This window comes from Oncorhynchus mykiss, chromosome 18, assembly GCF_013265735.2.
Source record: "Oncorhynchus mykiss isolate Arlee chromosome 18, USDA_OmykA_1.1, whole genome shotgun sequence".
In the NCBI taxonomy this organism is placed as follows: domain Eukaryota; kingdom Metazoa; phylum Chordata; class Actinopteri; order Salmoniformes; family Salmonidae; genus Oncorhynchus; species Oncorhynchus mykiss.
Genome location: NC_048582.1, coordinates 59,906,041 through 59,933,811, shown reverse-complemented (window position 1 = coordinate 59,933,811; position 27,771 = coordinate 59,906,041). Strand labels below are relative to the sequence as shown.

General features: G+C 42.5%; 1 protein-coding gene across 1 annotated transcript; it reads left to right on the top strand.

Annotated features, from left to right (window-relative positions):
- The first annotated feature begins 1,721 nt into the window (after positions 1-1,721).
- Positions 1,722-26,906, top strand: LOC110496642 (syndetin-like). Its single transcript, XM_036953419.1, has 6 exons — positions 1,722-2,062; positions 5,997-6,093; positions 7,538-7,696; positions 18,505-18,626; positions 22,084-22,232; positions 24,899-26,906. Exons 2-5 carry the CDS (start codon positions 6,046-6,048, stop codon positions 22,196-22,198), a joined length of 444 nt encoding a protein of 147 aa, XP_036809314.1. The 5' UTR covers positions 1,722-2,062; positions 5,997-6,045; the 3' UTR covers positions 22,199-22,232; positions 24,899-26,906.
- Positions 26,907-27,771: the final 865 nt, after the last annotated feature.

Below are 27,771 nucleotides of genomic sequence, written 5' to 3'. Positions count from 1 at the left end.
TTGACAAGGTAGGGGTGGGCATACAGAAGATGGCCCTCCTATTTGGTAAAATACCAAGTTCATATTACAGCAAGAACAGCTCAAATAAGCAAAGAGAAACAACAGTCCATCATTACTTTAAATCATGAACTTTGAAAGTTTCTTCAAGTGCAGTCACAAAAACTATCAAGCGCTATGATGAAACTGTCTCTCATGAGGACCGCCACAGGAAAGGAAGACCCTGAGTTACCTCTGCTGCAGAAGATAAGTTCATTAAATTGCAGCCCAAATAAATGCTTCACAGAGTTCAAGTAACAGACACATCTCAACATCAACTGTTCAGAGGAGACTGCGTGAATCAGGCCTTCATGGTCAAATTTCTGCAAAGAAACCACTACTAAAGGACATCGATAAGAAGAAGATACTTGTTTGGGCCAAGAAACACGAGCAGTGGACATTAGACCGGTAGAAATCAATCAATCAATCAATCAAATTCATTTATAAAGACCTTCATACATCAGCTGAAATCTGTCCTTTGGTCTGATGAGTCCAAATTTGAGATTTTTGGTTCCACCCGCTGTGTTTGTGAGACGCAGAGTAGGTGAACGGATGATCTCCGCATGTGTGGTTCCTACCGTGAATCATGGAGGAGGAGGTGTGAGGGTGCTTTCCTGGTGATTTATTGGGCATTCAAGGCACACTTAACCAGCATGGCTACCACAGCATTATGCAGCGATACACCATCCCATTTGGTTTGCGCTTAGTGGGACTATCATTTGTTTTTCAACAGGACAATGACCCAAAACACATGTCCAGGCTGTGTAAGGGCTATTTTACCAAGAAGGAGAGTGATGGAGTGCTGCATCAGATAACCTGGCCTCCACAATCACCCGACCTCAACTCTATTGAGATGGTTTGGGATGAGTTGGACTGCAGAGTGAAGGAAAAGCAGCCAACAAGTGCTCAGCATGGAAACTCCTTCAAGACTGTTGGAAAAGCATTCCTCATGAAGCTGGTTGAGAGAATGCCAAGAGTGTGCAAAGCTGTCATCAAGGCAAAAAGGATGGCTAATTTGAAGATGCTCAAGGATATAATATATAAAATATATTTTGATTTGTTTAACACTTTTTTTGGTTACTACATGATTCCATATGTGTTATTTCATAGTTTGAATGTCTTCACTATTATTCTGCAATGTGGAAAATAGTTAAAATAAAGAAAAGCCCTTGAATGAGTAGGTGTGTCCACATTTTTGACTGGTACTGTAAATAATTGTATCTTACTGCTGTAGCTCACTGTTTGAGCTCTGTGGTAAAACCAACTCCCATATCTGGCTGATGTAGCCTGTGGTCATAGCTCACTGCTCCAGCTTTAACAGTTGGCCACTGAGCTAATGTCTGTGGTGCTATTAGCCTGTATCCAAAGAATGTCTATCTCTGTGTCTCCTGGTCTGTCAAAGCCAGCTCATCTATCCCTCTCTCTCTCTGTCACTGTTCTTTCAAAGCTAACTGGTGTCTTTCTCACTCACTGACTCACTCACTCTGGGCGGCAGGTAGCCTGGCAGTTAGGAGCATTGGGCCAGTAGCCGAAAGGTTGCTGGATCAAATCCCAGAGCTGGCAAGGCAGTTAATCTACTGTTCCCCGGGCACCGATGATGTGGATGTCTATTAAGGCAGCCCCCCACACCTCTCTGATTCAGAAGACACATTTCAGTTTAATGCATTCAGTTGTACAACTGACTAGGTATCCCCCCCTTTCCTTTCTCTCTCTCTCTGTCTCTCTTTCAGTCTCTCTGTCTCCCTGTTATCGCAAAGTGAATGTGTCTGTCCCCTTCTCTGAGTATCTGTGGTCTAACTCTCCGCTCTCTGTGTGTGGGCGGAAGGAGCAAGTCAAGCTAACTATTCCCTCTCTCTGTCCCCCTGTTATAGGAGTCTCTGGGGGAAGGCGGAGCCAGCATCCAGGGTGGCCCGGTGGAGGAGAGGAAGGAGAAGGTGCCCAGCCCTCACCTCAGCCAGCTGGTTGTTCTGACAGCCAGTGAGACACTCTACGGCCTGGCCCAGAGGCTGGTCGCAACAGAGTCACTGTAAGAGATGGTCTTTAGACCCCCATTTGAAATCCTGTTTATATCTATTTAGAAGTCCCTAGAGGGTGGTGGCCACTGAGGGTCGTTACAAATTAAATTATTCACAGAGCTCCAGAGTGTGACACTCTGACTTGGCTGTGCGAGTTATAAACTGTATTGGTAGCATCGATGCAAGCTGGACATTCTACACGCTCACCTCACTCCAAACCATGATTTGGTCAAACAATAGTGTGCATTACCCTCATCATTACTGTAATAAAAGTCTCTGCCCTGCCCCTGTGCCTGTTTCGCTGGGGCCTGTTGCTGAGCAAGCCACTGTCCTCCACACTCCGGGACACAAATGTTATGATTGTAGGCTGTAACATTTCAAAATCCGATTGGGAGAAAAACACAACTTTTGAAGTAACTACTGTTTTCACTGTTGAAGAGATCAGGGCTTAGGCTCTTAAGGGGTTTTAAAGGAAGGAAGAACGGAATGGTCCTTAGGGGAGAAGACATACAGCTGTCTAGCCCTGTGTGTAATTGTGCGGATGCCCCCCCCCCCCCTACCCCCACAGAGCAGTTACTGTAGCGGTGGAGGGGGCTTACACACCACCTAACCCCTCTGTCCTAGCACCCAGACATGCTCAGCATACAATACGCCATTTTGAATAAAGCCATTACTGACTATGGGAGCCTCGTAAAGGGCTGCTCTACCTTTAACAGCTCATTTAGCCATGCTTTAATGGAATAATCAATGAGGGCCCGCCACCCCAGGGCCCTGAGCAAAGATCAAGATTATAGTTGTGAAAGATAAGTGCCTCTTGTCATTGTCTAAATTTATATAGGCATAACCCGATAAATGTCAGGGCTCTGCTTGTTATCTCTCCCTGTGGTAACCATGAGATTTGTGGTCATGGTGGGCTGACGACTCACAGATAATGTCATTTTTCGAGTCCATAAAAACAAACGTGTTTGCCCACTCTTTTGTGGGAATGTTGTCATATTAAAGGGAGGCAGGAGCAAGCTGTGTGTATGTCTCGTGGCATATTGGACATCACTTGCGCTCGTTAATGTTTGATGGTTGAGTGTAATGCAATCTGGAAAGGTAATGGTCTTTGTTGAGGTTATAATTTTGTCCTAGATACTCGTTTATTTGGCCCACATAGATTTGCAATTTGTTTCGATGTGTATCAGGCCCGCTTTCAATTACCTCTCAGTAGGCAGCTAGTTTCTACTGCAACAAGCACTTATTAATAAAGAGTGTGTCAACACAATGTGGTTATGTAAGGATCATCTTGGATTACACATAACAGACATTCACATGTTTCGTTCATTTCTCTAACATCTGAAGGGGGCGTGTTGCATCACCAAATGAAAAACCCTGCAAGTGCAACTGTTGGTCCATGGCTAAACGATTTCGATTCATTCTCTCCTTCTCTCTCATACGTATCTCTTCCCAACTGAACTTTCGGCTCCAGCTCCAGCCTACTAAATAGCATTTCCTGCTGCCCTAGGATGTATCCTAAATGGCACCCTATTCTCTTCATGGTGTATTACATTTGACCAGAGCCTTGTGTGTCAAAAGTAGTGCACTATATAGAAAAGAGGGTGTAATTTGGGACACATCCCTAGTCCGTAGTATACAATATTGTTTATTTAACAGTTACCATACTGTTATAATGAGGTCCATTCATCTCTATGCCTTCCCCTTGACTTGCGTTGGCCTTGCCTTGCCTTCCCCTTGCCTTGCGTTGGCCTTGCCTTGCCTTCCCCTTGCCTTGCCTTCCCCTTGCCTTGCGTTGGTCTTGCCTTGCCTTCCCCTTGCCTTGCGTTGGCCTTGCCTTGCCTTCCCCTTGCCTTGCCTTCCCCTTGCCTTGCCTTCCCCTTGCCTTGCCTTCCCCTTGCCTTGCCTTCCCCTTGCCTTGTGTTGGCCTTGCCTTGCCTTCCCCTTGCCTTGCGTTGGCCTTGCCTTGCGTTGGCCTTGCCTTGCGTTGGCCTTGCCTTGCCTCCCCCTTGCCTTGCCTTCCCCTTGCCTTGCCTTCCCCTTGCCTTGCCTTCCCCTTGCCTTGCCTTCCCCTTGCCTTGCGTTGGCCTTGCCTTGCGTTGGCCTTGCCTTGCCTTCCCCTTGCCTTGCGTTGGCCTTGCCTTGCTTTGGCCTTGCCTTGCGTTGGCCTTGCCTTGCGTTGGCCTTGCCTTGCGTTGACCTTGCCTTGCGTTGGCTTGCCTTGCGTTGGCCTTGTCGCACGGCCAGTCATTAACGCTTATCACCAGATTTGCACTCAGTTGACTCTCTGCCCATCATTTAACTGAACTTATTTTCTTGAATTTTGTTTATGTAAAACAATTCAAAGGATAATAATAGCATTGATCATGCTGACACATTTGAAAAATGTCTTGCCCCATTTTTACACTGGACTAGCTATTATTTTTGTTTCTATGTTCTACTGTTGGTCCATGGCTAAACGATTTCGATTCATTCTCTCCTTCTCTCTCATACGTATCTCTTCCCAACTGAACTTTCGGCTCCAGCTCCAGCCTACTAAATAGCATTTCCTGCTGCCCTAGGATGTATCCTAAATGGCACCCTATTCTCTTCATGGTGTATTACATTTGACCAGAGCCTTGTGTGTCAAAAGTAGTGCACTATATAGAAAAGAGGGTGTAATTTGGGACACATCCCTAGTCCGTAGTATACAATATTGTTTATTTAACAGTTACCATACTGTTATAATGAGGTCCATTCATCTCTATGCCTTCCCCTTGACTTGCGTTGGCCTTGCCTTGCCTTCCCCTTGCCTTGCGTTGGCCTTGCCTTCCCCTTGCCTTGCCTTCCCCTTGCCTTGCGTTGGTCTTGCCTTGCCTTCCCCTTGCCTTGCGTTGGCCTTGCCTTGCCTTCCCCTTGCCTTGCCTTCCCCTTGCCTTGCCTTCCCCTTGCCTTGCCTTCCCCTTGCCTTGCCTTCCCCTTGCCTTGTGTTGGCCTTGCCTTGCCTTCCCCTTGCCTTGCGTTGGCCTTGCCTTGCGTTGGCCTTGCCTTGCGTTGGCCTTGCCTTGCCTCCCCCTTGCCTTGCCTTCCCCTTGCCTTGCCTTCCCCTTGCCTTGCCTTCCCCTTGCCTTGCCTTCCCCTTGCCTTGCGTTGGCCTTGCCTTGCGTTGGCCTTGCCTTGCCTTCCCCTTGCCTTGCGTTGGCCTTGCCTTGCTTTGGCCTTGCCTTGCGTTGGCCTTGCCTTGCGTTGGCCTTGCCTTGCGTTGACCTTGCCTTGCGTTGGCTTGCCTTGCGTTGGCCTTGTCGCACGGCCAGTCATTAACGCTTATCACCAGATTTGCACTCAGTTGACTCTCTGCCCATCATTTAACTGAACTTATTTTCTTGAATTTTGTTTATGTAAAACAATTCAAAGGATAATAATAGCATTGATCATGCTGACACATTTGAAAAATGTCTTGCCCCATTTTTACACTGGACTAGCTATTATTTTTGTTTCTATTGATTTTAATTAATATTTTTTTTCCCCACAACTATTCTATGTGGCTCAGTGTTTGTTAATGTATAGCTGTAGTGATTTAAACCCAGTGAATGTAAATACTCCCACTGTTTTAGGCTTCATGGCCTGATATGGTGCTGATTTAAACCAACAAGAAGGTGCATTATGACCTGGCCAAAACTCAATTTCAAGCTACTGTACATCCTACATCCTTCCACCTCCATCTGATGCTAGGACTGAAACTACCTCATTAATAAGCACAGGGGATCAAGAGAAGTTTCTAAAGCTCAGGAGAGAAAGGGGAAAATGGTCTGTCTGCAATATCCCAATCCATTCAGCTAAAGCCCCTGCTCCCCTCTCCCCTCCTACCCCTCTCCGTACCCCTCTAACACTGCTTCAATCTCTGATTTGGTGGGCTTATCTGCCTAGCTAAAAGTCTGTACTGATTTCACTCTCTGCCTCTCTTCACAGGGTGTTTCTGGCCGAGCAGTTTGGGTCCCTTCAGTCTCACCTGGATACTATGATGCCTGCAGCCAAGAAGCCGTTCCTCCAGCAGTTCTACTCACAGGTCAGTCAGTCCACAACTCTATGGATGTATCCCAAATGGCACCCTAATTCCCTAAAAAGTGCACAGGGGCATTGCACAGTCCGAATGGCACGAGACGTAAGTGATCTTTTTTCAATGTCATCAAGGTATGAAATTATTGTTATTTTCAAATACAATCTCTTTTTGCGGTTAATTGTGAACCATTTTTAGTGTACAAATTATAATAATTATTACCCGCCCCCCCGACCATTTGCGCCAACAAAAATAGACCTGTGTCTGAATCTAGTTGCCTACCCCTGTTATAGGGATTAGGATGCCAAATGACAAACCCTACACTACCCTTCAAAAGTTTGTGGTCACTTAGAAATGTCCTTGTTTTTTAAAGAAAATCAACTTTTTTGTCCATTAAAATAACATCAAATTGATCAGAAATACAGTGTAGACATTGTTAATGTTGTAAATGACTATTGTATCTGGAAACGGTTGATTTTGTATGGAATATAGGTGTACAGAGGCCCATTATCAGCAACCATCACTCCTGTGTTCCAATGGCACGTTGTGTTAGCTAATCCAAGTTTATAATTTTAAAAGGCTAATTGATCATTAGAAAACACTTTTGCAATTATGTCAGCACATCTGAAAACAGTTGTTCTGATTAAAGAAGCTATAAAACTGGCCTTCTTTAGACTAGTTGAGTATCTGGAGCATCAGCATTTGTGGGTTCGAAACAAAGACCTTTCTTCTGAAAGTCGTCAGTCTATTCTTGTTCTGAGAAATGAAGGCTATTCCATGCGAGAAATTGCCAAGAAACTGTAGATCTCGTACAATGCTGTGTACTACTCCCATTTTGAGCCTGTAATCGAACCCACAAATGCTGATGCTCCAGATACTCAACTAGTCTAAAGAAGGCCAGTTTTATTGCTTCTTTAATCAGAACAACTGTTTTCAGCTGTCATGTTATTAACTAGTGGTCGCGATCTCCTCTGACACACATGACCTTATCAGTGAGAGTGGAAATGACTGTTGACCACAAACTCTTCTCTATCAGCTTGATGTTTTTCAACGTGTGTGTACCATTACAGAGTCTTGAGGGTGCGTCAGAGTTTCACATTTTCAAAAAGGGACTCAAAATCAATATCTACCCTAAACGATTTTACACTTTCTAAAGTTCAATGCCTGGAGAAAATAACATTTGAACATTCTCAAATCTTTCTACTGACGTTTTTCACTTTTTCTGTCCTTACTTACTTTGTACACTGAGTAAAATGTACTGAGTGAGTATTGAATTGACACTGTCCTTGTTTATGGATGCGTCCTAAATGGAACACTATTCCATATACAGTATACTTCACTACTTCTGACCAGGGCCCTGATCAAAAGTAGTGCACTATGAAGGGAGTAGGGTGCCATTTATGACACAACCACTGTCCTTGTTTATACCATTCTCCTTGTTATTCGCTTATAGACTGTCTCCACGGCCAGTGAGCTACGTAAACCCATATGCTGGGTCGTGGCGGCCAAGGCTTTAGACTACGAACAGATGCTGCTGCTGATGGCTGCAGTTAAGTGGGACATTAGGGAGATAATGTCGCAGCACAATGTGTACGTGGACGTCCTGTTAAAGGTAATGTGGCATGTGTGTTTTAGTATGTGTGAATGTAATGACTAAAATATGGTGAAGGACGTGTATGTGTATATTCCAGTAATGGATTACTTCATAAGGTCATGTCTTTTTGTCATGTCATTGCTGTAATAATAAAGTGATGGATCAGGGTTCATGGCTGATTTTCCTGTATATATTTTCTGTAATAACCCTAAGAAGCTGTAAACTCCACATATAGAACGCATGCTGGCCTCTGAAACATAGTGGCGGTGTCACACAATCATGTCCAATGAGTTTATGTAGAGCTGACTTGGCTTAACCTGAAAAAGAGGTTTGTCTCTATAACGAAGTAGATAAATATAATAATTCCTTTAGAATGTATTTATTTCTATACAGTACCAGTCAAAAGTTTGGACACACCTACTCATTCAAAATGTTTTTCTTTATTTTAACTATTTTCTACATTGTTAAATAACACATGTGAAATCATGTAGTAACCAAAAAAAGAAACGTCCCTTTTTCAGGACCCTGTCTTTCAAAGATAATTTGTAAAAATCCAAACAACTTCACAGATCTTCATTGTAAAGGCTTTAAACACTGTTTCCCATGCTTATGAATGGACCAATGAACCATAAACAATAAATGAACATGCATCTGTGGAACGGTCGTTAACCTCTCTGGGATATGTGGGACGGTAGCATCCCACCTCGCCAAAAGCCAGTGAAAGTGCAGGGCGCCAAATTCAAAACAACAAAAATCTCATAATTAAAATTCCTCAAGCATAAAAGTATTTTACACCATTTTAAAGATACAATACTAGCCACAGCGTCTGATTTCAAAAATGCTTTACAGCGAAAGCACCACAAACAATTATGTTAGGTCACCACCAACTCACAGCAAAACACAGCCATTTTTCCAGCCAAAAAGCACAAATAGAGATCAAATTAATCACTAACCTTTGATGATCTTCATCAGATGACACTCATAGGACTTCATGTTACACAATACATGTATGTTTTGTTCGATAAAGTGCATATTTATATAAAAAAAATCTCATTTTACATTGGCGCGTTACGTTCAGTAGTTCTAAAACATGCGGTGATTGTGCAGAGAACCACATCAATTCACAGAAATAATCATAAATGTTGATGAAAATACAAGTGTTATACATGGAATTAGAGATATACTTCTCCTTAATGCAACCGCTGTGTCAGATTTCAAAAAAACTTTACGGAAAAAGTAAACCATGCAATAATCTGAGTACAGCGTTCAGACAACAAAGCCGCCAAAAAGATATCCGCCATATTGTGTAGTCAACATTATGTTGAAATAGCATTATAAATATTCACTTACCTTTAATGATCTTCATCAGAATGCACTCCCAGGAATCCCAGTTCCACAATAAATGTTTGATTTGTTCGATAAAGTTCATAATTTATGTCCAAATAGCTTCTTTTGTTAGCGCGTTTGGTAAACAAATCCAAACGCACGTTCAGGTCCAGTCGAACGTCGGATGAAAAGTTCAAAAAGTTATATTACAGCCCTTAGAAACTTGTCAAACTAAGTATAGAATCAATCTTTAGGATGTTTTTATCATAAATGTTCAATAATGTTCCAACCGGAGAATTCCTATGTCTGTAGAAAAGCAATGGAACGTGAGCTAACTCTCTCGTGACCGCGCCTCAGAGCCTGTGGCACTCTGCCAGACACCTGGCTCAATCCCTTCTCATCCACCCCCACTTCACAATAGAAGCTCAAAACAACGTTGTAAAGACTGTTGACATCTAGTGGAAGCCGTAGGAAGTGCAATATGACCCCATTTACACTGTATATTGGAATGGCAAAGAGTTGAAAAAGTACAAACTTCAGATTTCCCACTTCCTGGTTGGATTTTTCTCAGGTTTTCGCCTGCCATATGAGTTCTGTTATACTCACAGACATCATTCAAACAGTTTTAGAAACTTCAGAGTGTTTTCTATCCAATACTACTAATATGCATATATTAGCATCTGGGACAGAGTAGCAGGCAGTTTACTCTGGGCACCTTATTCATCCAAGCTACTCAATACTGCCTCCCTGTCACCAAGAAGTTAAGACACTAACAGCTTACAGATGGTAGGCAATTAAAGTCACAGTTATGAAAACTTAGGACACTAAAGAGGCCTTTCTACTGACTCTGAAAAACACCAAAAGAAAGATGCCCAGGGTCCCTGCTCATCTGCGTGTATATGCCTTAGGCATGCTACAAGGAGGAATGAGGATGCAGATGTGGCCAGGGCATTAAATTGCCTAAGACAGTGCTACAGGGAGACAGGACGGACAGCTGATCGTCCTCGCAGTGGCAGACCACGTGTAACAACACCTGCACAGGATTGGTGCATCTGAACATCACACCCGCGGGACAATCCCTCCCTCAGTGCTCAGACTGTAATAGGCTGAGAGAGGCTGGACTGAGGGCTTGTAGGCCTGTTGTATGGCAGGTCCTCACCAGACGTCACCGGCAACAACGTCGCCTATGGGCACAAACCCACCGTCGCTGGACCAGACAGGACTGGCAAAAAGTGCTCTTCACTGACAAGTCGCGGGTTTGTCTCACCAGTGGTAAGGGTCGGATTCGCGTTTATCGTCGAAGGAGTGAGCATTACACTGAGGCCTGTACTCTGGAGTGGGATCGATTTTGTATGTGGAGGGTCCGTCATGGACTGGGGCGGTGTGTCACAGCATCATCGGACTGAGGTGGTTGTCATTGCAGGCAATCTCAACGCTGTGCATTACAGGGAAGACATCCTCCTCCCTCATGTGGTACCCTTCCTGCAGGCTCATCCTGACATGACCCTCCAGCATGACAATGCCAACAGCCATACTGCTCATTCTGTGCGTGATTTCCTGCAAGACAGGAATGTCAGTGTTCTACCATGGCCAGCGAAGAGCCCGGATCTCAATCCCATTGTGCACGTCTGGGACCTGTTGGATCGGAGGGTGAGGGCTAGGGCCATTCCCCCCAGAAATGTTCAGGAACTTGCAGGTGCTTTGGTGGAAGAGTGGGGTAACATCTCACAGCAAGAACTGGCAAATCTGGTGCAGTCAATGAGAAGGAGATTTACTGTAGAACTTAATGCAGCTGGTGGCAACACCAAATACTGACTGTTACTTTTGATTTTGACCCCCCCCCCCCCCCCCTTTGTTATGGGACACACTATTTCATTTATGTTACGCACATGTCTGTGGATCTGGTAATATTTACACATGTTAAGTTTGTGAAAGTTTGTGAAAAATGAACGCAGTTGACAGCGAGAGGATGTTTATTTTTTTCCTGAATTTATATGTTATATTTTAATTTCTTCAAAGTAGCCACCCTTTTCCAACAGTCTTGAAGGAGTTCCCACATATGCTGAGCACTTGTTAGCTGCTTTTCCTTCACTCTGCGGTCAAACTCATTTCAAACCATCTCAATTGGGTTGAGGTCGGGTGATTGTGGAGGCCAGGTCATCTGATGCAGCACTCCATCACTCTCCTTCTTGGTCAACTAGCCCTTACACAGCCTGGAGGCGTGTTGGATCATTGTCCTGTTGTAGGTTCTAATTCTCAGAGTATAAAACTCAATGGACACTATGAAAGCTTAACCAAGTTTATTCTCCCAGGGGGTCAATACAGCTGCATTAGACAAAGACATTTTCACACAAGCACTGATATTTAACCGTTCCTCAAGGCTGAGTCTCCTCTTACACATCTGTATAAAACATCATTCTTTACTGCTAGGCAGGACACTAAGTGATATTGGCCATAAACTTTTGTTTCACCCTTAACGTGACCTGACCTGATCTCAACCCCCGTCCATCACTAATCCATGGCTCTCTCCCCTTATCAATGCCGTCAACATGTGATCGCTCCCCTACACTCAAAACACGGCTATCATGGTGCCTGGTACCAGACTGTGTCTCTTCTCCTCCCATAGTATCCCTCCCATAGGATCTCTGATAGCTAACAATAACATATCCTGACATAATGTAAATGTTATACATGACCCTCTCTCCCTCAGTGACATGAATAAGTATATTTCATATTCTCAGAACCCAACAGCACAAACCAGAAGGGATGGCGTATCGCTGCAAAATGCTGTGGTAGCCATGCTGGTTAAATGTTCCTTGAATTCTAATTAAATTACAAAGTCACCAGCAAAGCACCATCACACCTCAGCCTCTATGCTTCACGGTGGGAACCACACATGCGGAGATCATCCGTTTACCTAATCTGCGTCTCACAAAGACATGGCTGTTGGAACTAAAAATCTAAAATGTGGACTTACCAAACCAAAGGACATATTTCCACTGGTCTAATTGCTCGTGTTTCTTTCTTTGCGGCAATTTGACCATAAAGGCCTGATTCACACAGTGTCCTCTGAACAGTTGATGTTGAGATGTGTCTGTTACTTGAACTCTGTGAAGCATTTATTTGGGCTGCAATTTCTGAGGCTGGTAACTCTAATGAACTTATCCTCTGCAGCAGAGGTAACTCTGGGTCTTCCTTTCCTGTGACGGTCCTCATGAGATACAGTTTCATCATAACGCTTTATCTTTTTTGTGACTGCACTTGAAGGAACTTTCAAATTTCTTGAAATTTTCCGAATTGACTGACCTTCATGTCTTGAAGTAATGCTTATTTGAGCTGTTCTTGCCATAATATGGACTTAGCCCTATTTGGTAAAACACCATCTTCTGAATACCATCCCTACCTTGTCACAACACAACTGATTGGTTCAAATGCATTAAGGAAAGAAATTACACAAATTAACTTTTAACAAGGCACACCTGTTAATTGAAATGCGTTCCAGGTGACTAACTCATGAAGCTGATTGAGAAAATGCCAAGAGTGTGCACAGCTGTCAAAGGCAAAGGGTGTCAACTTTGAAGAATCTCAAAAATATATTTTGATTTGTTTAACACTTTTTTGATTACTACATGATTCCATATGTGTTACTTCATAGTTTTGATGTCTTCACTATTATTCTACAATGTAGAAAGTAGTACAAATAAAGAAAAACCCTTGAATGAGTCGGTGTTCAAAACCTTTTGACTGGTACTGTATATATTTTAATAGAATTGATTGTGTGGTGGAGCTGCGGACCCCTGACCATATCAGATCACACAATATACTGTATTGACATTACTTCTTAGCAAAGCATACTGTAACGACCCTAGCCTTTGTAAGCCCATTACCAAAGGAAATAGTAGTCATTCTCCTGGGGTGACCCATGTTCTCACCCCCCTAGGATGGTACTCTCTTCCACTGTTCCCTACTACAATAGCATTAAATATTATATATCAACCCAAGTAAAGATCTCCCCAAGGCACTAGCAATTACCATAAATATTCTACAGGATTATGCAAGGCATCCTTTAGTATAGTAGCTCTCACTCTGTTGAAGATTGATGAGTTTACCATAGTAGTTAATGGGTTGAATTTACACTGAGCTTCCCCTGTTCTCAAAGCACTTTACATTGTCTACAGACAACTCAATCACAGATCTAATCTCATCTACACTACATGGCCAAAAGTATGTGGACACTTGCTCGTTGAACATCCCATTAATATGAGGTTGGTCCCCCCTTTGCTGCTGTAACAGCCTCAACTCTTCTGGGAAGGCTTTCCACTAGATGTTGGAACATTGCTGCAGGGACTTGCTTCCATTCAGCCACGAGCGTTAGTGAGGTTGGACACTGATGTTTGGCGATTAGGCCTGGCTCGCAGTCGGCGTTCCAATTCATCCAAAAGCTGTTTGATGGGGTTGAGGTCAGGGCTCTGTGCAGGCCTGTCAATTTCTTCCACAGCAAACACAACAAGCAATGTTTGTATGGACCTTGCTTTGTGCACGGGGGCATTGTCACGTTGAAACAGGAAAGGGTCTTCCCTAAACTGTTGCCACAAAGTTGGAAGCACAGAATCGTCCAGTATGTCATTGTATGCTGTAGTGTTAGGATTTCCCTTTACTGGAACTAGGGGGCCTAGCACAAACCATGAAAAACAGCCCCAGACCATTATCCCTCCTCCACCAAACTTTAAAGTTGGCACTATGCATTCGGGCAGGTTGCATTCTCCTGGCATCCACCAAACCCAGATTTTTCAGACTGCCAAATAGTAAAGCGTGATTTATCACTCGAGAGAAAGCGTTTCCACTGCTCCAGAGTTCACTGAGCTTTACACCATTCCAACCGACGCTTGGCATTGCACATGGTGATCTTAGGCTTGTGTGCGACAACTTGGAATGGAAACCCATTTCATGAAGCTCCCAACGAACAGTTATTGTGCTGACGTTGCTTCCAGAGGCAGTTTGGAACTCGATAGTGACTGTTGCAACCGAGGACAGACGCGCTTCAGCACTCGGCGGTCCCGTTCTGTAAGCTTGTGTGGCCTACCATTTCGCGGCAGAGTCGTTGTTGTTGTTGTGCCTAGACTTTTCCACTTCACAATAACAGCTCTAGCAGGTCAGAGATTTGACGAACTGACTTGTTGGAAAGGTGGCATCCTATGACTGTGCCACGTTGAAAATCACTGAGCTCTTCAGTACGGGCCATTCTACTGCCAGTGTTTGTCTATGGAGTTTGCATGGCGGTGAGCTCGATTTTCTAAACGGATCAGCAGCAGGTGTGACTAAAATAGCCAAATCCTCTAATTTGAATGGGGTGTCCACATACTTTTGTGTATTTTAGTTAAGCTAGACCACGTGACTATTTTGTGTTATCTTGAAAAGGGATTGGTACTACTATTTCAATGCATTTGTTTATCTGTTTATAGCAAGTTTATAGCGGTTGCCCAGTTGGACAGCTTTGTATTTGTACCACAGTAGTTCAGGTTAAGTGCTGTTCTTATGGATCCCACAGTACAGCACACTTACAGTACCTCAAGGGAAACCAGCTAGGCACCACACATCCCCCATACATGGCCATCTCTCTCCTATTCCCCCTATGAACATTCAGTTGCACTGCAGGAAGAAAAACATCACAAATACTTTTTGTAGTTGCAATGGCATTTTTTTTTCAGCGAGGCTTCCTGGTTAGGAACTAAAGATGACACCTCTCTTTTGAGACTGCCTATTTGAAATGTATTTGAAATGCAGTGAGATCTTTCAAATATAGATTATTTTTTAAATCAAATTTTCCAGTAATTCCGGAAGCACAAGGTCATCGATAACTTTTAATCTCTTTCAACATGTCGAGATCTTTGTTTAAAGTTTTCTGTTCTCATTCCCGTAACCACTCCGAGAGGTCTTCCGATATCAATTATTTGCCAGTTAGGATTTGAATAATTCATATAATGGAAGAAGTTTGGGGAGTTTAATGTAGATTCAGGAAGCTAAGTTTGAGGTTTGTTAAGGAAAGGTGAGTTTCTTAGGTCCTCTCTTGTAACTATCTCCAGGCTTAAAGTTCTCTTCCCAAATGAGTATCAAATCGTTATTCATTCCTTCAACTTATCCCATCATGCATTTTGCATGGGGACGTGTGGCTCGGCGTGGCGTGATGAGCATGAAGCCGGAGCATACGGAGAGAGGGGGCCCTAGTGTTGAGGAACAGATGGGGGTTTTGCAGTGGTAGCGTGACCGTGGGCCTTATTTGCGAGGCGGAAGCTAAGAGAATCTCCCAAATATGCATAAGCATTTCTGTCTGAGCAGCCATAGCTTTAAATCCCAAACCACATCGAGCAAACCACTACACAGCCTCCAATTCTAATGAAAAACTCAGGCTCACCTTTCTGGATCTGTGAATCGGCTGGCTGGAAGACGGCTCTCTGCGAGCATTATTAAGCCGCTCTAAGCCAAACTAATTATGTTTAAGCCAAATAGTCAGAGGAAAAGTGTCTGCCTCACTGACTTGATTTAAACGCATTTGCCATATTGATGATCGCAGCGGAGCTAAGAGTTTAATTTACACGACAAGATGAGAGTAACGGTCAGGCTGAGATGTATGCTGCTCATCCAATCTTTTTCTGAGGTAGACATAGTATGGTAGTGGTGTGCGGGTCAGCTGTTTGTTCACCTGCCCGCAATTGCTAATAACCCACCCCCCCGACTATATTTAATAACGTGAAAATCGGAGGCCTGCACCCAACCCTCACCCACTAATATAGAATATGTGCTCTAGGCTACAATCACAAAGGGAAAAACCATTTTTGGACACGGGGTGCAGGATTTCTTTTTACGGATTTAAATGTTTCTGCTTATAATTTTCGACATTTTAGTATGCTATTTGTTAGTCAACTTGTCTATAATTAGATACATGCAGCTTCTCATCTGTCATTATACGTATGTTGCCGCCAAATGTCCTAGAAGACTAAATAAACCCTTGCTCACCAGAATATCATAAATCGATAGAATAATTACTTCAATCTAGTTCAATTTTCTGCTTCTTTCACAGAGCCAAGACATTTAGGGACTTGGGAGAAAATGCAGAAATTCAACCCTCCAAAAAACAGAACTTTTTTTCTGTGCAAAACCGAAAGACGTCAGTTTGACCGGTTGTAAGGAAATAGAAAGCTGTGAAAACGACCCATGTTTCTGATAAGGTTTCAGTATGGCTTGGATGCATGTTTTATATGGCACTATCAGCTTTTATGATGCTGATAAAGATAGCACCTATACAGACAGTATCTAGCTGCACATTCACATTCTCTCAAGATCTGAAATGAATAAATAATATTTCTACACCAAAGAATGTGCCTACATTTGGTGTATCATTGAACTGCAAGAAATGCTGAGAGGTTATAGACCTACAGTCAGTGTCCAGATTTCAGTTTCCATTTAACCCATCTAAACAGTAGGCTACGGTTCCCTTGACGTGCGATAGGCCTGTTTGAAGTCCCTTCTTGTGACTGTCGAATTTGTATAGCGCCTCACAATCATCACACATAACATAGCCTGCTATCATCCTCTTTTACCACTTCAACAAATCTTTCCCAAACATGACTTTTCTGTCCCTCCCTTCTCTTTATTTTCAACTCTCTATTTCACAGCTTTTCTCTTTTTGAATTAAATTCGGACCTTTTTGCCTCCGTGTATCGACGTTATCTTTTTCTGCCCGTTACCAAAAGCACTTGGCGGTTGGCGTGTAAGTTATTCAGCGTGCGTACAGTTGGTCCCTAAAGCTTAGGCTAATGCACTAATGCCAGATGGCCTAAAATAATAAAATAAAAACCTCAACGTAGCCTATAGATATAAATTACACAATAATTACACTTTTATGGACTTTTTAAAGGTATTGTTTTCTTTTTATTCAGCCCGCCCGCCCGCCACCCACCCTTCATCCACACAATATTTAATGACCCTAAACCCACCCGCACCGTGGATATAAGCGCGGGGAACTGCGGGTTATGAGTCAACCCAATGCATCACTACAGTATGGTTTATGATTGACAAGTTATTGATACAGGGTTGTATTTTAGAGGAGATTATGTATGTTGTATTCATGAGTTTGTGTTGAATATTAGCATCCGATATTGGCATATATTTGCATTTAGATTGGAAATTGTGTCAGGGCTATTCAAAATGTGAGCGTTTGATGGCACACATTTGTTGTTTGAAAATACATTGAATACAGTCCTTGGGTACTTTCATGCATCAAAATAATGTGTGGGAAAATCCATTTTTAGGTTTATGACTGTATGATGATTTTATTTCTCCTCGTGAATTCTGCCAGTTCAGATGCAATTGTGACGGTTTTCTTCCGCTGAAGTATTGGAGGACCAAAATGCAATATCTTTAATATCGACGATAAACGAGAACACTACAAAATACAAAACAACAAAAGTGAAAACCGAAACAGTCCTATTTGGTGCAATGACACAAAGACATTAGACAATCACCCACAAAATACCCACAGAATATGGCTGCCTAAATATGGTTCCCAATCAGAGACAACGATAGACAGCTGCCTCTAATTGAGAACCAATCTAGGCAACCATAGACCTACAAACTACCTAGAAAGGGGACAGCCCCATAAACATACAAAAAACCATCCCCCATGTCACACCCTACCCAAAATAAAAAATAAAAAACAAAGATAACTAAGGCCAGGGCGTGACAAACTTGTACAACCTTTTTAGTGAAAAATGTGTCACCTTCAATTCCCTTTCCGGTGTTCTGCAGTTTGCCAACATGAACCACTCCACCCTTCACCGTAATTACCTCCATTCAAATCTAATTGAAAATTGCAGACTCTGTAACAAGCGTACAAGCTTCTGGTACAGTGAGTGAGTGAGGAAAACATTTAACCTTTTTCTGACACCCCAGTCTGTACTATTGTGGCGTTTGTATCAGCAACAAACAAGGTGTAAGAACACGGTGAAACATGTAGCTTTTGGCATATGGAGAGCGTCAGAGAGATGGGTCTTTGTGTCTAAAAAGCAACATACATTTTTTGGGGTGAAATTAAAGAAAAATGAAAAAGGCCTGACCAGCTGCATCAACACGTCCATGACTGATGTGTCTCTGCTGCTCATGTTGGAATGGAGCGCGGCCAGCAGCCATCTTGTATGGCAAGGGTTGCTAGGACATCTGTGGTGCAGGGGGAGTATGTGAGGGCTGAAAGTTTGGATGGATGTCTGCTCAACTGTGTTAATGAGAACTCATGTCGACCAACATTATTCTCCAGCTCAGCTGTAGAACTGGGTGTTAGCTCATCAACACACAAAATACAAAGTACAATCAACAATACTAATGAAAGTATCTCTGCTTTAAAACATAGCCAACTAGTCGTGAAACCCAGAATGATGTCTTTGTAAAATATTTATCAGTTGACCAAACAAAAACGAACAAAATGTTATGGTTTTTCTATTCCTCAGGAGTTTGAGGAGTTTAACAAGAGGCTGGGTGATGTGTCCAGACACGTCCGGGTCCCTCTGCCTGTGTCTAACGTCCTGTGGGAACACTGCATCCGTCTGGCCAACAGGACTCTGGTGGAGGGGTAAGTTGTTTACTTGCATATGAAAATACAGTGACTGATTTCTACATAAAACCAGGAATGTTTCATCAGATATCACCAGAGAAGCCAGTAGGCTTCAGAAGAAGGAGGAACAACTCCTGCATCCTTACTTTGATTTACAAAACAATTTAATTGATTTCTAGATAAAACACTTTTTCAGCAGATACAGTATACTGCAGCCTTCATCAAGGGGCTGAGTGGTGCCTGATGAGTCATGTTCATTCCATTTAATAAAACCTTTCCAAAAATAGTAAATAATGTCTCTCTGTACCCACTTACAGTTTATGTGATAGTATATTTCAAAGGTACGAATCAGCGATTTAAAAAAATATGTATATGCTTTTAAAAAATATATATATATAATAAATATGTGTATGCTTTTTTTTATGAGCAGCAAAATGCTGCTGACTAGTTGTAATGCCAGCAAATATATTATGATAAGCACAGCAGGAAAAATAATATCTGTGAACATAAACCTACTGCTCATTCAATTATGGTTTATAGTGAGTTTATTACCACATGCTAATATGTACCTGTGGAATAGCAGGATTTACTGCCAGTGGATAGGAGAGGTGTGGACATTTTAGCTGCCTCGTTCATCTCTTATTGTGACGTCTTTTTGGTCGAGGGGCCCGTTCCTTGCTCCCGGGGTACACTCGTAAATATCAGCTGGGACGCATGTCATAGGCTGAATACCTCAAGTGAGTTATTGAATAAGGCCGTATTGGAGTCCCTGTCGTCTCCCGCAGTAAGGTATGACCACAAGGTGCTTCGAGCCCCAACATCGATCAAGAAAAGTTTGATTCTCTGTTCTTTACTCCCCCCCCCCTATTTTTTTCTTCTCAAGGTTTGAACATCCTCTTGATGGAACATCTGCTTGTCATAAATAAATAAAAAACGAAATGTTAGAGTACCGCAAAGGAACGCGCTGATTGCCTAGATAAGCACTCAAAACATGAGTGCTCACAGCTTTTCTTCAGCTTTCTCTGACATTCTCCCGAGACAACTCCTCTTCAGTCCTCTTATCCCCTCCATATGGTAGCAACTAGCTAACTCTCTCTGCCTCCTTCTCCCCAACCCCAACACCATCCCAGGACTGTTATACGTTCTGTTATAGAGACCCCACAGGGAACATGTCTGACACGAGGCTGGCCTGAGTCTCCTCTAAACACTTGACACATCCGAAATGGCTCCCAAAACCACCTGCTCCATTCCCATCTCCATTGCTAGTGAGTCAAAGGTTTGGGGCCTAATGCATTTTCCCTCAAATCAGCACTTGTACCCTTTCTCTGCACAGTGCATTGTTCATGGTGGTGTGTGTGGGTGTATGCGTGCGTGCACTCTTGTCTGAGTGTGCGTGTGTGAAAGCATCTGTGAAATATAAGTACTGGCAGGCAGAGTTTTATACGGCCAGGTGAGACATCCTCTTTATGCCTGAGAGACATGGCATTAATAGGGGGGAGGGGGGGTAAAAAGCTTTCATAATGCCCCTGACCATCTTGTGATGAAGTGGGAAAAAGATGAGGCACAAGCACAACATCTATAAGAGTGTTAAATTGTGAAACCGGCAGGGAAGTGCGTACAGTGTTTTTTGCACCCAGGTTGATTGTGCTGAGCTTTATTGAGCTGGAAGTTCAGGGTTTTAGTTCTAAGGACAGAACTAGGGTTAGTTAGGGTTTTAGTTCTAAGGACAGAACTAGGGTTAGTTAGGGTTTTAGTTCTAAGAACAGAACTAGGGTTAGTTAGGGTTTTAGTTCTAAGGACAGAACTAGGGTTAGTTAGTGTTTTAGTTCTAAGGACAGAACTAGGGTTAGTTAGGGTTTTAGTTCTAAGGACAGAACTAGGGTTAGTTAGGGTTTTAGTTCTAATGACAGGACTATGGTTAGTTAGGGTTTTAGTTCTAAGGCCAGGACTAGGGCTCCGGAGTGGCGCAGCGGTCTAAGGCACTGCATCTCAGTGCTAGAGGCGTCACTACAGACACCATGGTTTGAACCCAGGCTGTATCACAACCGGTCGTGATTTGGAGACCCATAGGGCGGCGCACAGTTGACCCAGCATCGCCCGGGTTTGGCTGGGTAGGCCATCAATGTAAATAAAAATTTGTTCTCAACTGACTTGCCTAGTTAAATAAAGGTTCAATTAAAATAATATTAAAAAATATCACAATACAGTAGTTAGGAAAAGACACCCAAAAGTGTACAACTAACATGTAATAAACTGTACACTCTTCAAACTCTTCATTCTCTGCTCGACACATCACCATGGACATGATCTGTGTATCAGTATTAGACCTGTGAAGCTACTTCACAAGAGTCTGCCTCTCTCAGCTCCCCATCCCAGACTGGGATTAGTCTAGTCTCTGGTGTTCCCTCCCCTCCGTATCCCCAAGGTCCTGGTCTGACTGCATCCCAAATGACTATATAGGCATTCCCTATATAGTGCACCAGTTTGGGCCCTGTGGGCACTGGTCAAAAATAGGAATAGGGTGCCATTATAGACACAGCCTGAGTGTCACGGTACTGTGCCTCCTATCACCTCCATCCCTCCACTATGGTAGAGTGGCCAGGCGTGGTCTGTTTGTCTGATACAGTATCTTCGCCTCCCACTCCCAACTGGACTCCTCAGAGAGGAGCTAGAGCCGCTTGACAGTCTGACTCACCACTCACCGTCTCACCCCAGGGGACTCTGGAAACCTCAGAGAGAGGAGGAAGGGAGGGAGATATAGATGTAGGGAGGTAAGGAGAGAGAGAAAGAGAGAGGGCAGGAGAAGGATGGAGAGAGAGAAAGCGAGAGAGGAGAGAGATGTAGACTCTGGCCGTATCTATTTTCCCCTGAAAGCAATAACAGCTCTGTCAGGACCAGAAGAAACATGGATGTCAGCAGCTACTGATCTGGTGGACTTGATTCCACTCCGTTACACACATACACAAACACAGACATACACAAACACACACACTCACAGACACACACATACACAAACACACACAAGGGAACAGTCAGATGTGACGGGCACTCCGACTGAGGACCCTCAAATCCAGATCTCCACACGGTGTGAAGAGACAGTTTGTGAAGTTATCAAGTGAACAATGAATATTAAGTATTTACTTGTTGGCCTTTTTACAAAACAAACCCTTGAACTGTCCGAGACAAAAGATGCCTTGAAGAAAACAGCAGAATTAAGAGTTATTAGATTTATTAACTCTCTGTCGATTTCAGATTTTCTCCTTTGACATTTTTGTTTTTCATTCTTGTGCCTTGGGCATCAAGATTTCAAATGTCATGTTTTTAGAACGTTGCTCATAAACAACTTTGGATTCTGAAACGTCTCTCAACAAAAACTAAACTTATGTAACTTATTCTGTATCTTATTCTGTACTGTCTGACAGAAATAATACAAAATTCAACAAAGTCAACTTGTGTCTCCTGTTCCGTCATGTAGCTATGGTAATGTAAAGAAGTGCAGTACTGATGGGCGGCCTCTGATGCAGCTGGACTTCCAGCAGTTCCTGATGAAGCTGGAGAAGCTGACAGACATGAGGCCCATCCCTGACTGAGAATGACATGGAGCAGTTCATCAAGAACCACAGGGTGAGGAATGCTCACGGCAGCTTTGGAGTTATCAGAATAATTATTCACTCAGTCTGCTCAATGTGCTTCGATTAATTCTACTTAGGAGCACGGGACTCACCCCGTTTACCAGCAATGTGTAGCACAAACATGGATATGTGTAGTAAAAACAATAGTTAATCAGTTACTATAGCCAGCTGTGACGAAAGACTAAAGACTATCTGAGGCTGAAGGCTATCTGAGATTGTCTGAGACTAAAGGCTATCTGAGGCTAAAGGCTATCTGAGGCTAAAGGCTATCTAAGACTAAAGGCTATCTGAGAATAAAGGCTATCTGAGATTGTCTGAGACTAAAGGCTATCTGAGACTAAAGGCTATCTGAGGCTAAAGACTATCTGAGACTAAAGGCTATCTGAGACTAAAGGCTATCTGAGACTAAAGGCTATCTGAGACTAAAGGCTATCTGAGCCTAAAGGCTATCTGAGACTAAAGGCTATCTGAGACTAAAGGCTATCTGAGACTAAAGACTATCTGAGATTGTCTGAGACTAAAGGCTATCTGAGACTAAAGACTGAGACTAAATGCTATCTGAGACTAAAGGCTATCTGAGACTAAAGACTATTTGAGACTAAAGGCTATCTTAGATTGTCTGAGACTAAAGGCTATCTGAGACTAAAGGCTATCTGAGACTAAAGGCTATCTGAGATTGTTTGAGACTAAAGGCTATCTGAGACTAAAGGCTATCTGAGACTAAAGGCTATCTGAGACTAAAGGCTATCTGAGACTAAAGATTATCTGAGATTAAAGACTATCTGAGACTACAGGCTATCTGAGACTAAAGGCTATCTGAGACTAAAGACTGTCTGAGAATGTCTGAGACTAAAGGCTATCTGAGACTAAAGACTATCTGAGACTAATGGCTATCTGAGACTAAAGACTCTTTGAGAATGTCTGAGACTAAAGGCTATCTGAGACTAAAGGCTATCTGAGACTAAAGGCTATCTGAGACTAAAGACTATCTGAGATTGTCTGAGACTAAAGGCTATCTGAGACTAAAGGCTATCTGAGGCTAAAGACTATCTGAGACTAAAGGCTATCTGAGACTAAAGGCTATCTGAGACTAAAGGCTATCTGAGACTAAAGGCTATCTGAGCCTAAAGGCTATCTGAGACTAAAGGCTATCTGAGACTAAAGGCTATCTGAGACTAAAGACTATCTGAGATTGTCTGAGACTAAAGGCTATCTGAGACTAAAGACTGAGACTAAATGCTATCTGAGACTAAAGGCTATCTGAGACTAAAGACTATTTGAGACTAAAGGCTATCTTAGATTGTCTGAGACTAAAGGCTATCTGAGACTAAAGGCTATCTGAGACTAAAGGCTATCTGAGATTGTTTGAGACTAAAGGCTATCTGAGACTAAAGGCTATCTGAGACTAAAGGCTATCTGAGACTAAAGGCTATCTGAGACTAAAGATTATCTGAGACTAAAGACTATCTGAGACTACAGGCTATCTGAGACTAAAGGCTATCTGAGACTAAAGACTGTCTGAGAATGTCTGAGACTAAAGGCTATCTGAGACTAAAGACTATCTGAGACTAATGGCTATCTGAGACTAAAGACTCTTTGAGAATGTCTGAGACTAAAGGCTATCTGAGACTAAAGGCTATCTGAGACTAAAGGCTATCTGAGACTAAAGACTATCTGAGATTGTCTGAGACTAAAGGCTATCTGAGACTAAAGGCTATCTGAGACTAAAGGCTATCTGAGACTAAAGACGATCTGAGACTAAAGACGATCTGAGACTAAAGACTATCTGAGACTAAAGACTATCTGAGAATAAAGGCTATCTAGGACTGAAGACTGAGACTAAAGGCTATCTGAGACTAAATACTATCTGAGAATGTCTGAGACTAAAGGCTATCTGAGACTAAAGACTATCTGAGACTAAAGACTATCTGAGACTAAAGACTATCTGAGACTAAAGACTATCTGAGATTGTCTGAGACTAAAGGCTATCTGAGACTAAAGGCTATCTGAGACTAAAGGCTATCTGAGACTAAAGACGATCTGAGACTAAAGACGATCTGAGACTAAAGACTATCTGAGACTAAAGACTATCTGAGAATAAAGGCTATCTAGGACTGAAGACTGAGACTAAAGGCTATCTGAGACTAAATACTATCTGAGAATGTCTGAGACTAAAGGCTATCTGAGACTAAAGACTATCTGAGACTAAAGACTATCTGAGACTAAAGACTATCTGAGTTGGTCTGAGACTGACTAAAGGCTTTCTGAGACTAAAGACTATCTGAGACTAAAGACTATCTGAGACTAAAGGCTATCTGAGACTAAAGGTTATCTGAGACTAAAGACTATCTTTGACTAAAGACTATCTGAGATTGTCTGAGACTAAGGGCTATCTGAGACTAAAGGCTATCTGAGACTAAAGGCTATCTGAGGCTAAAGGCTATCTGAGACTAAAGGCTATCTGAGACTAAAGGCTATCTGAGACTAAAGGCTATCTGAGACTAAAGGCTATCTGAGACTAAATACTATCTGAGACTAAAGACTATCTGAGATTGTCTGAGACTAAAAGCTATCTGAGATGGTCTGAGACCAAAGACTATCTGAGATTGAAGGATCTCTGTCCATAATATGTGTACGTCTGTCTGTCTGTCCCACAAGGAGTACTCCATGAAGCAGCTGGCCAACCTGGTGCACGTGTGTCTGGGCTCTCACATAAACAAGAAGGCCTGGCATAAACTCCTGGCAGCCATCGACGACATCGACAGACCAAAGCGATAGAGACAGACAGGCATGGTTATTGTATTTAAGGTGGCTTCTAAACATGAGGCTCAATTTTAGAATGCCGAGGGTTAGAATCCTCACAAACCCAACAGGAACAGAAAAGAAGCAATGAAACAAGAACTTCTGCTTATAAATACACTCATACAAGCATGTTTCAGTTATCTGACTAACTCACTACATATAGGCTACAATTCTACATGCCCCTCGTGGATATCCAATATCCACAAACATGCTGCTTACAGTTTCACTGTGTTTTGTAAGTTACCACAGAGATGCTCCATTCTCCTGTTCATCGTGAATAGAGTGTACATGTTTATGAGGAAGGACTCTGGGTTTTTAAGATAAACTACTTGAAATGCTGAATGATACTCCATGACGTTTTATTTTTCTCCTACTGTTTGTCTATAGCATAATGTGCTTCTGTAAACAGCTCAGGAGCAACGTTGACCCTGGGGAAAAACTGAATCGTTTAACATTTTCTTTTTGACTATAATGTGACAGATATGGCTGAGTTGAGAAAACAGACACTTTTCCATAGAAATCCAGATAGTGTATTTCTCCAGGTATAACATGCACTCACAAACACAGTTTCTGAAAAAGCATGGTATGTTAATTGAAGTACTTCCCTTTCAGGTTACGCCTATGGAGACATCTGGTCTAGTGCCCTTTAAATGTCCATTAATGATGTTGATGATGATGATGACAGCACTGTTTTTTTGTGTTGTTCCAGTGGTGTGGGATGAAGTCACCCCAGACACTGAGCTTCGGTCAGTTTTGCGTTTCCCCCACTAATGGTTAAGGTTAGGATTGGGGGAGCGAAAGCTGATCCTAGATCTGTACCTAAGGGTATCTTCACCCCTGAGCTTGTTCCAGTCCAGGACTATTACTGTACCTGGGCTGTTTGTTATGTCCAAAAATGATTTATCCTGATACACCAAGTTAAAATTATATGTTGTCATCTTGTCTCTAATAAAATGTTCTGTTTTACACTGAGTGCACAAAACATTATGAACACCTGCTCTTTCCATGACATAGACTGACCAGGTGAAAGCTATGATCACTTGTTAAATACACTTCAATCAGTGTAGATGAAGGGGAGGAGACAGGTTAAATAAAACAATTCAGACATGGATTGTGTATGTGTGCCATTCAGAGGGGGAATGGGCAAGACTTTGCTCGGTTTTTCATGCTCAACAGTTTCCTGTGTGTATCAAGAATGGTCCACCACCCAAAGGACTTCCAGCCAACTTGACACAACTGTAGGAAGCATTGGAGTTAAAATGTGCCAGCATCCCTGTGGAACGCTTCAACACCTTGTAGAGTCCATAACCATTCAATATGTTCAAAGTTAACATTATACACAGTGTACAAAACATTAAAGGCACCTTCCTAATCTTGAGTTTGCCTTTTTTAAGGGCCAAAGGCGGTATGCAACTCTGCAACTCAATATTAGGAAGGTGTCTTTAATGTTTTGTACACTGGGTATAATGTTGATTTTGAACATATTGAATGGTTATAGATGATATACTAGGTCTAACGTGCATCCGCTGCACTGGTTTAGTTCCTAGTCATATCATAAGAAGGAGTTTAATTGTCCAAACACACAACCTCCACCATTGTCTCTGCATCTCTCCTTGTGATAAGATGAGGAAAAATAGTAGTTTTTGACACCGAAACAACGTAAATGATTCAATAGTTTTTTGTTGCATTACGGTTCCAAGATGATAATGTAAATGTGTAAAACATACGTTTTATTTCTGTTGTGTCACTTTGGATTCCAGACTTTTTATACACGATAAGTACTGGAAGTGTGCTATCTGTTTACTGGCGGTACGCTGTATCTGGTTGTCAAATGTAAAATAATATAAAATAAACTACATTATGATAAAGCTCAAGTGCACTATTGTAATTTTTAAAAATATATATTACATCTTGGTGCTGTAGCCTAAATCAAGGTGATTATACCTGAACACAATAAACAGTGTTTAAATCCAGTCTTGTGCATGTTGTCTGACTTCTCCTTATTCTGCAGACAGCCAGACTTTGATGTCCACTCAAGGCAAAATGTAATCTCAACCTTTATTCCTTTACCTCGGTCAAGAATACCTCCAATCACCCATCTGTCATATGGCTGTCAACTAATACAATTATATTTTCTAAAACTATAGAATATCTCATTCCAACCACACTCCTCAGCACCAGTGCTTTGCTGGCAGTTTATAATAGTTTTTATTTTCAATCACAATCCTTCTTTTCCCTCTGATTCCTGTTTCTGGTGGAATATGGGCAATGTAAGAAGAAGTAATGAATTCGCCTGCAGCGGGGGGTATAATCAATGACCAGTCAGAGAGAGAACAGAGCTGAGCTTCACACGCCTGGCTTTAATAGGGGAATGCTAGTAGCTGGCTGGTGGTCTGACTGACCTTGCTCCACCAGACACACTGCCCCTGGTCTGGTCCAAGCATGGACAGTGTGTGTGGGTGTTAAACCTGGACTAACACTACCCCTGGAGTCCTATAACTACACTAGGAAATGAGAGAGGGAGAACTTTGGGGAAATGAAAAGAGGGCGTATCTCAAGCGGCAAGGGGAATCCTTGAGAAGATTGAAAAGAGTAGGGTAAAGGGACGTGAAGATGAAATTCTGTTAGATGTCTTATCTAAAACCATTTCAATGGCTTTGCCTGACAATACATTAATCTCTTTAACAGTGTATCTATGGTGCTTTACTGGGCTGCACAGGGAGACATCT

Bases quoted from the DNA above. Each gene is read 5' to 3' on its own strand.
- LOC110496642 (XM_036953419.1), top strand. From the start codon at position 6,046: ATGATGCCTGCAGCCAAGAAGCCGTTCCTCCAGCAGTTCTACTCACAG. The intron at 6,094-7,537 runs GTCAGTCAGTCC...ATTCGCTTATAG, and splicing joins TCCAGCAGTTCTACTCACAG to ACTGTCTCCACGGCCAGTGA. The intron at 7,697-18,504 runs GTAATGTGGCAT...TCTATTCCTCAG, and splicing joins ACGTGGACGTCCTGTTAAAG to GAGTTTGAGGAGTTTAACAA.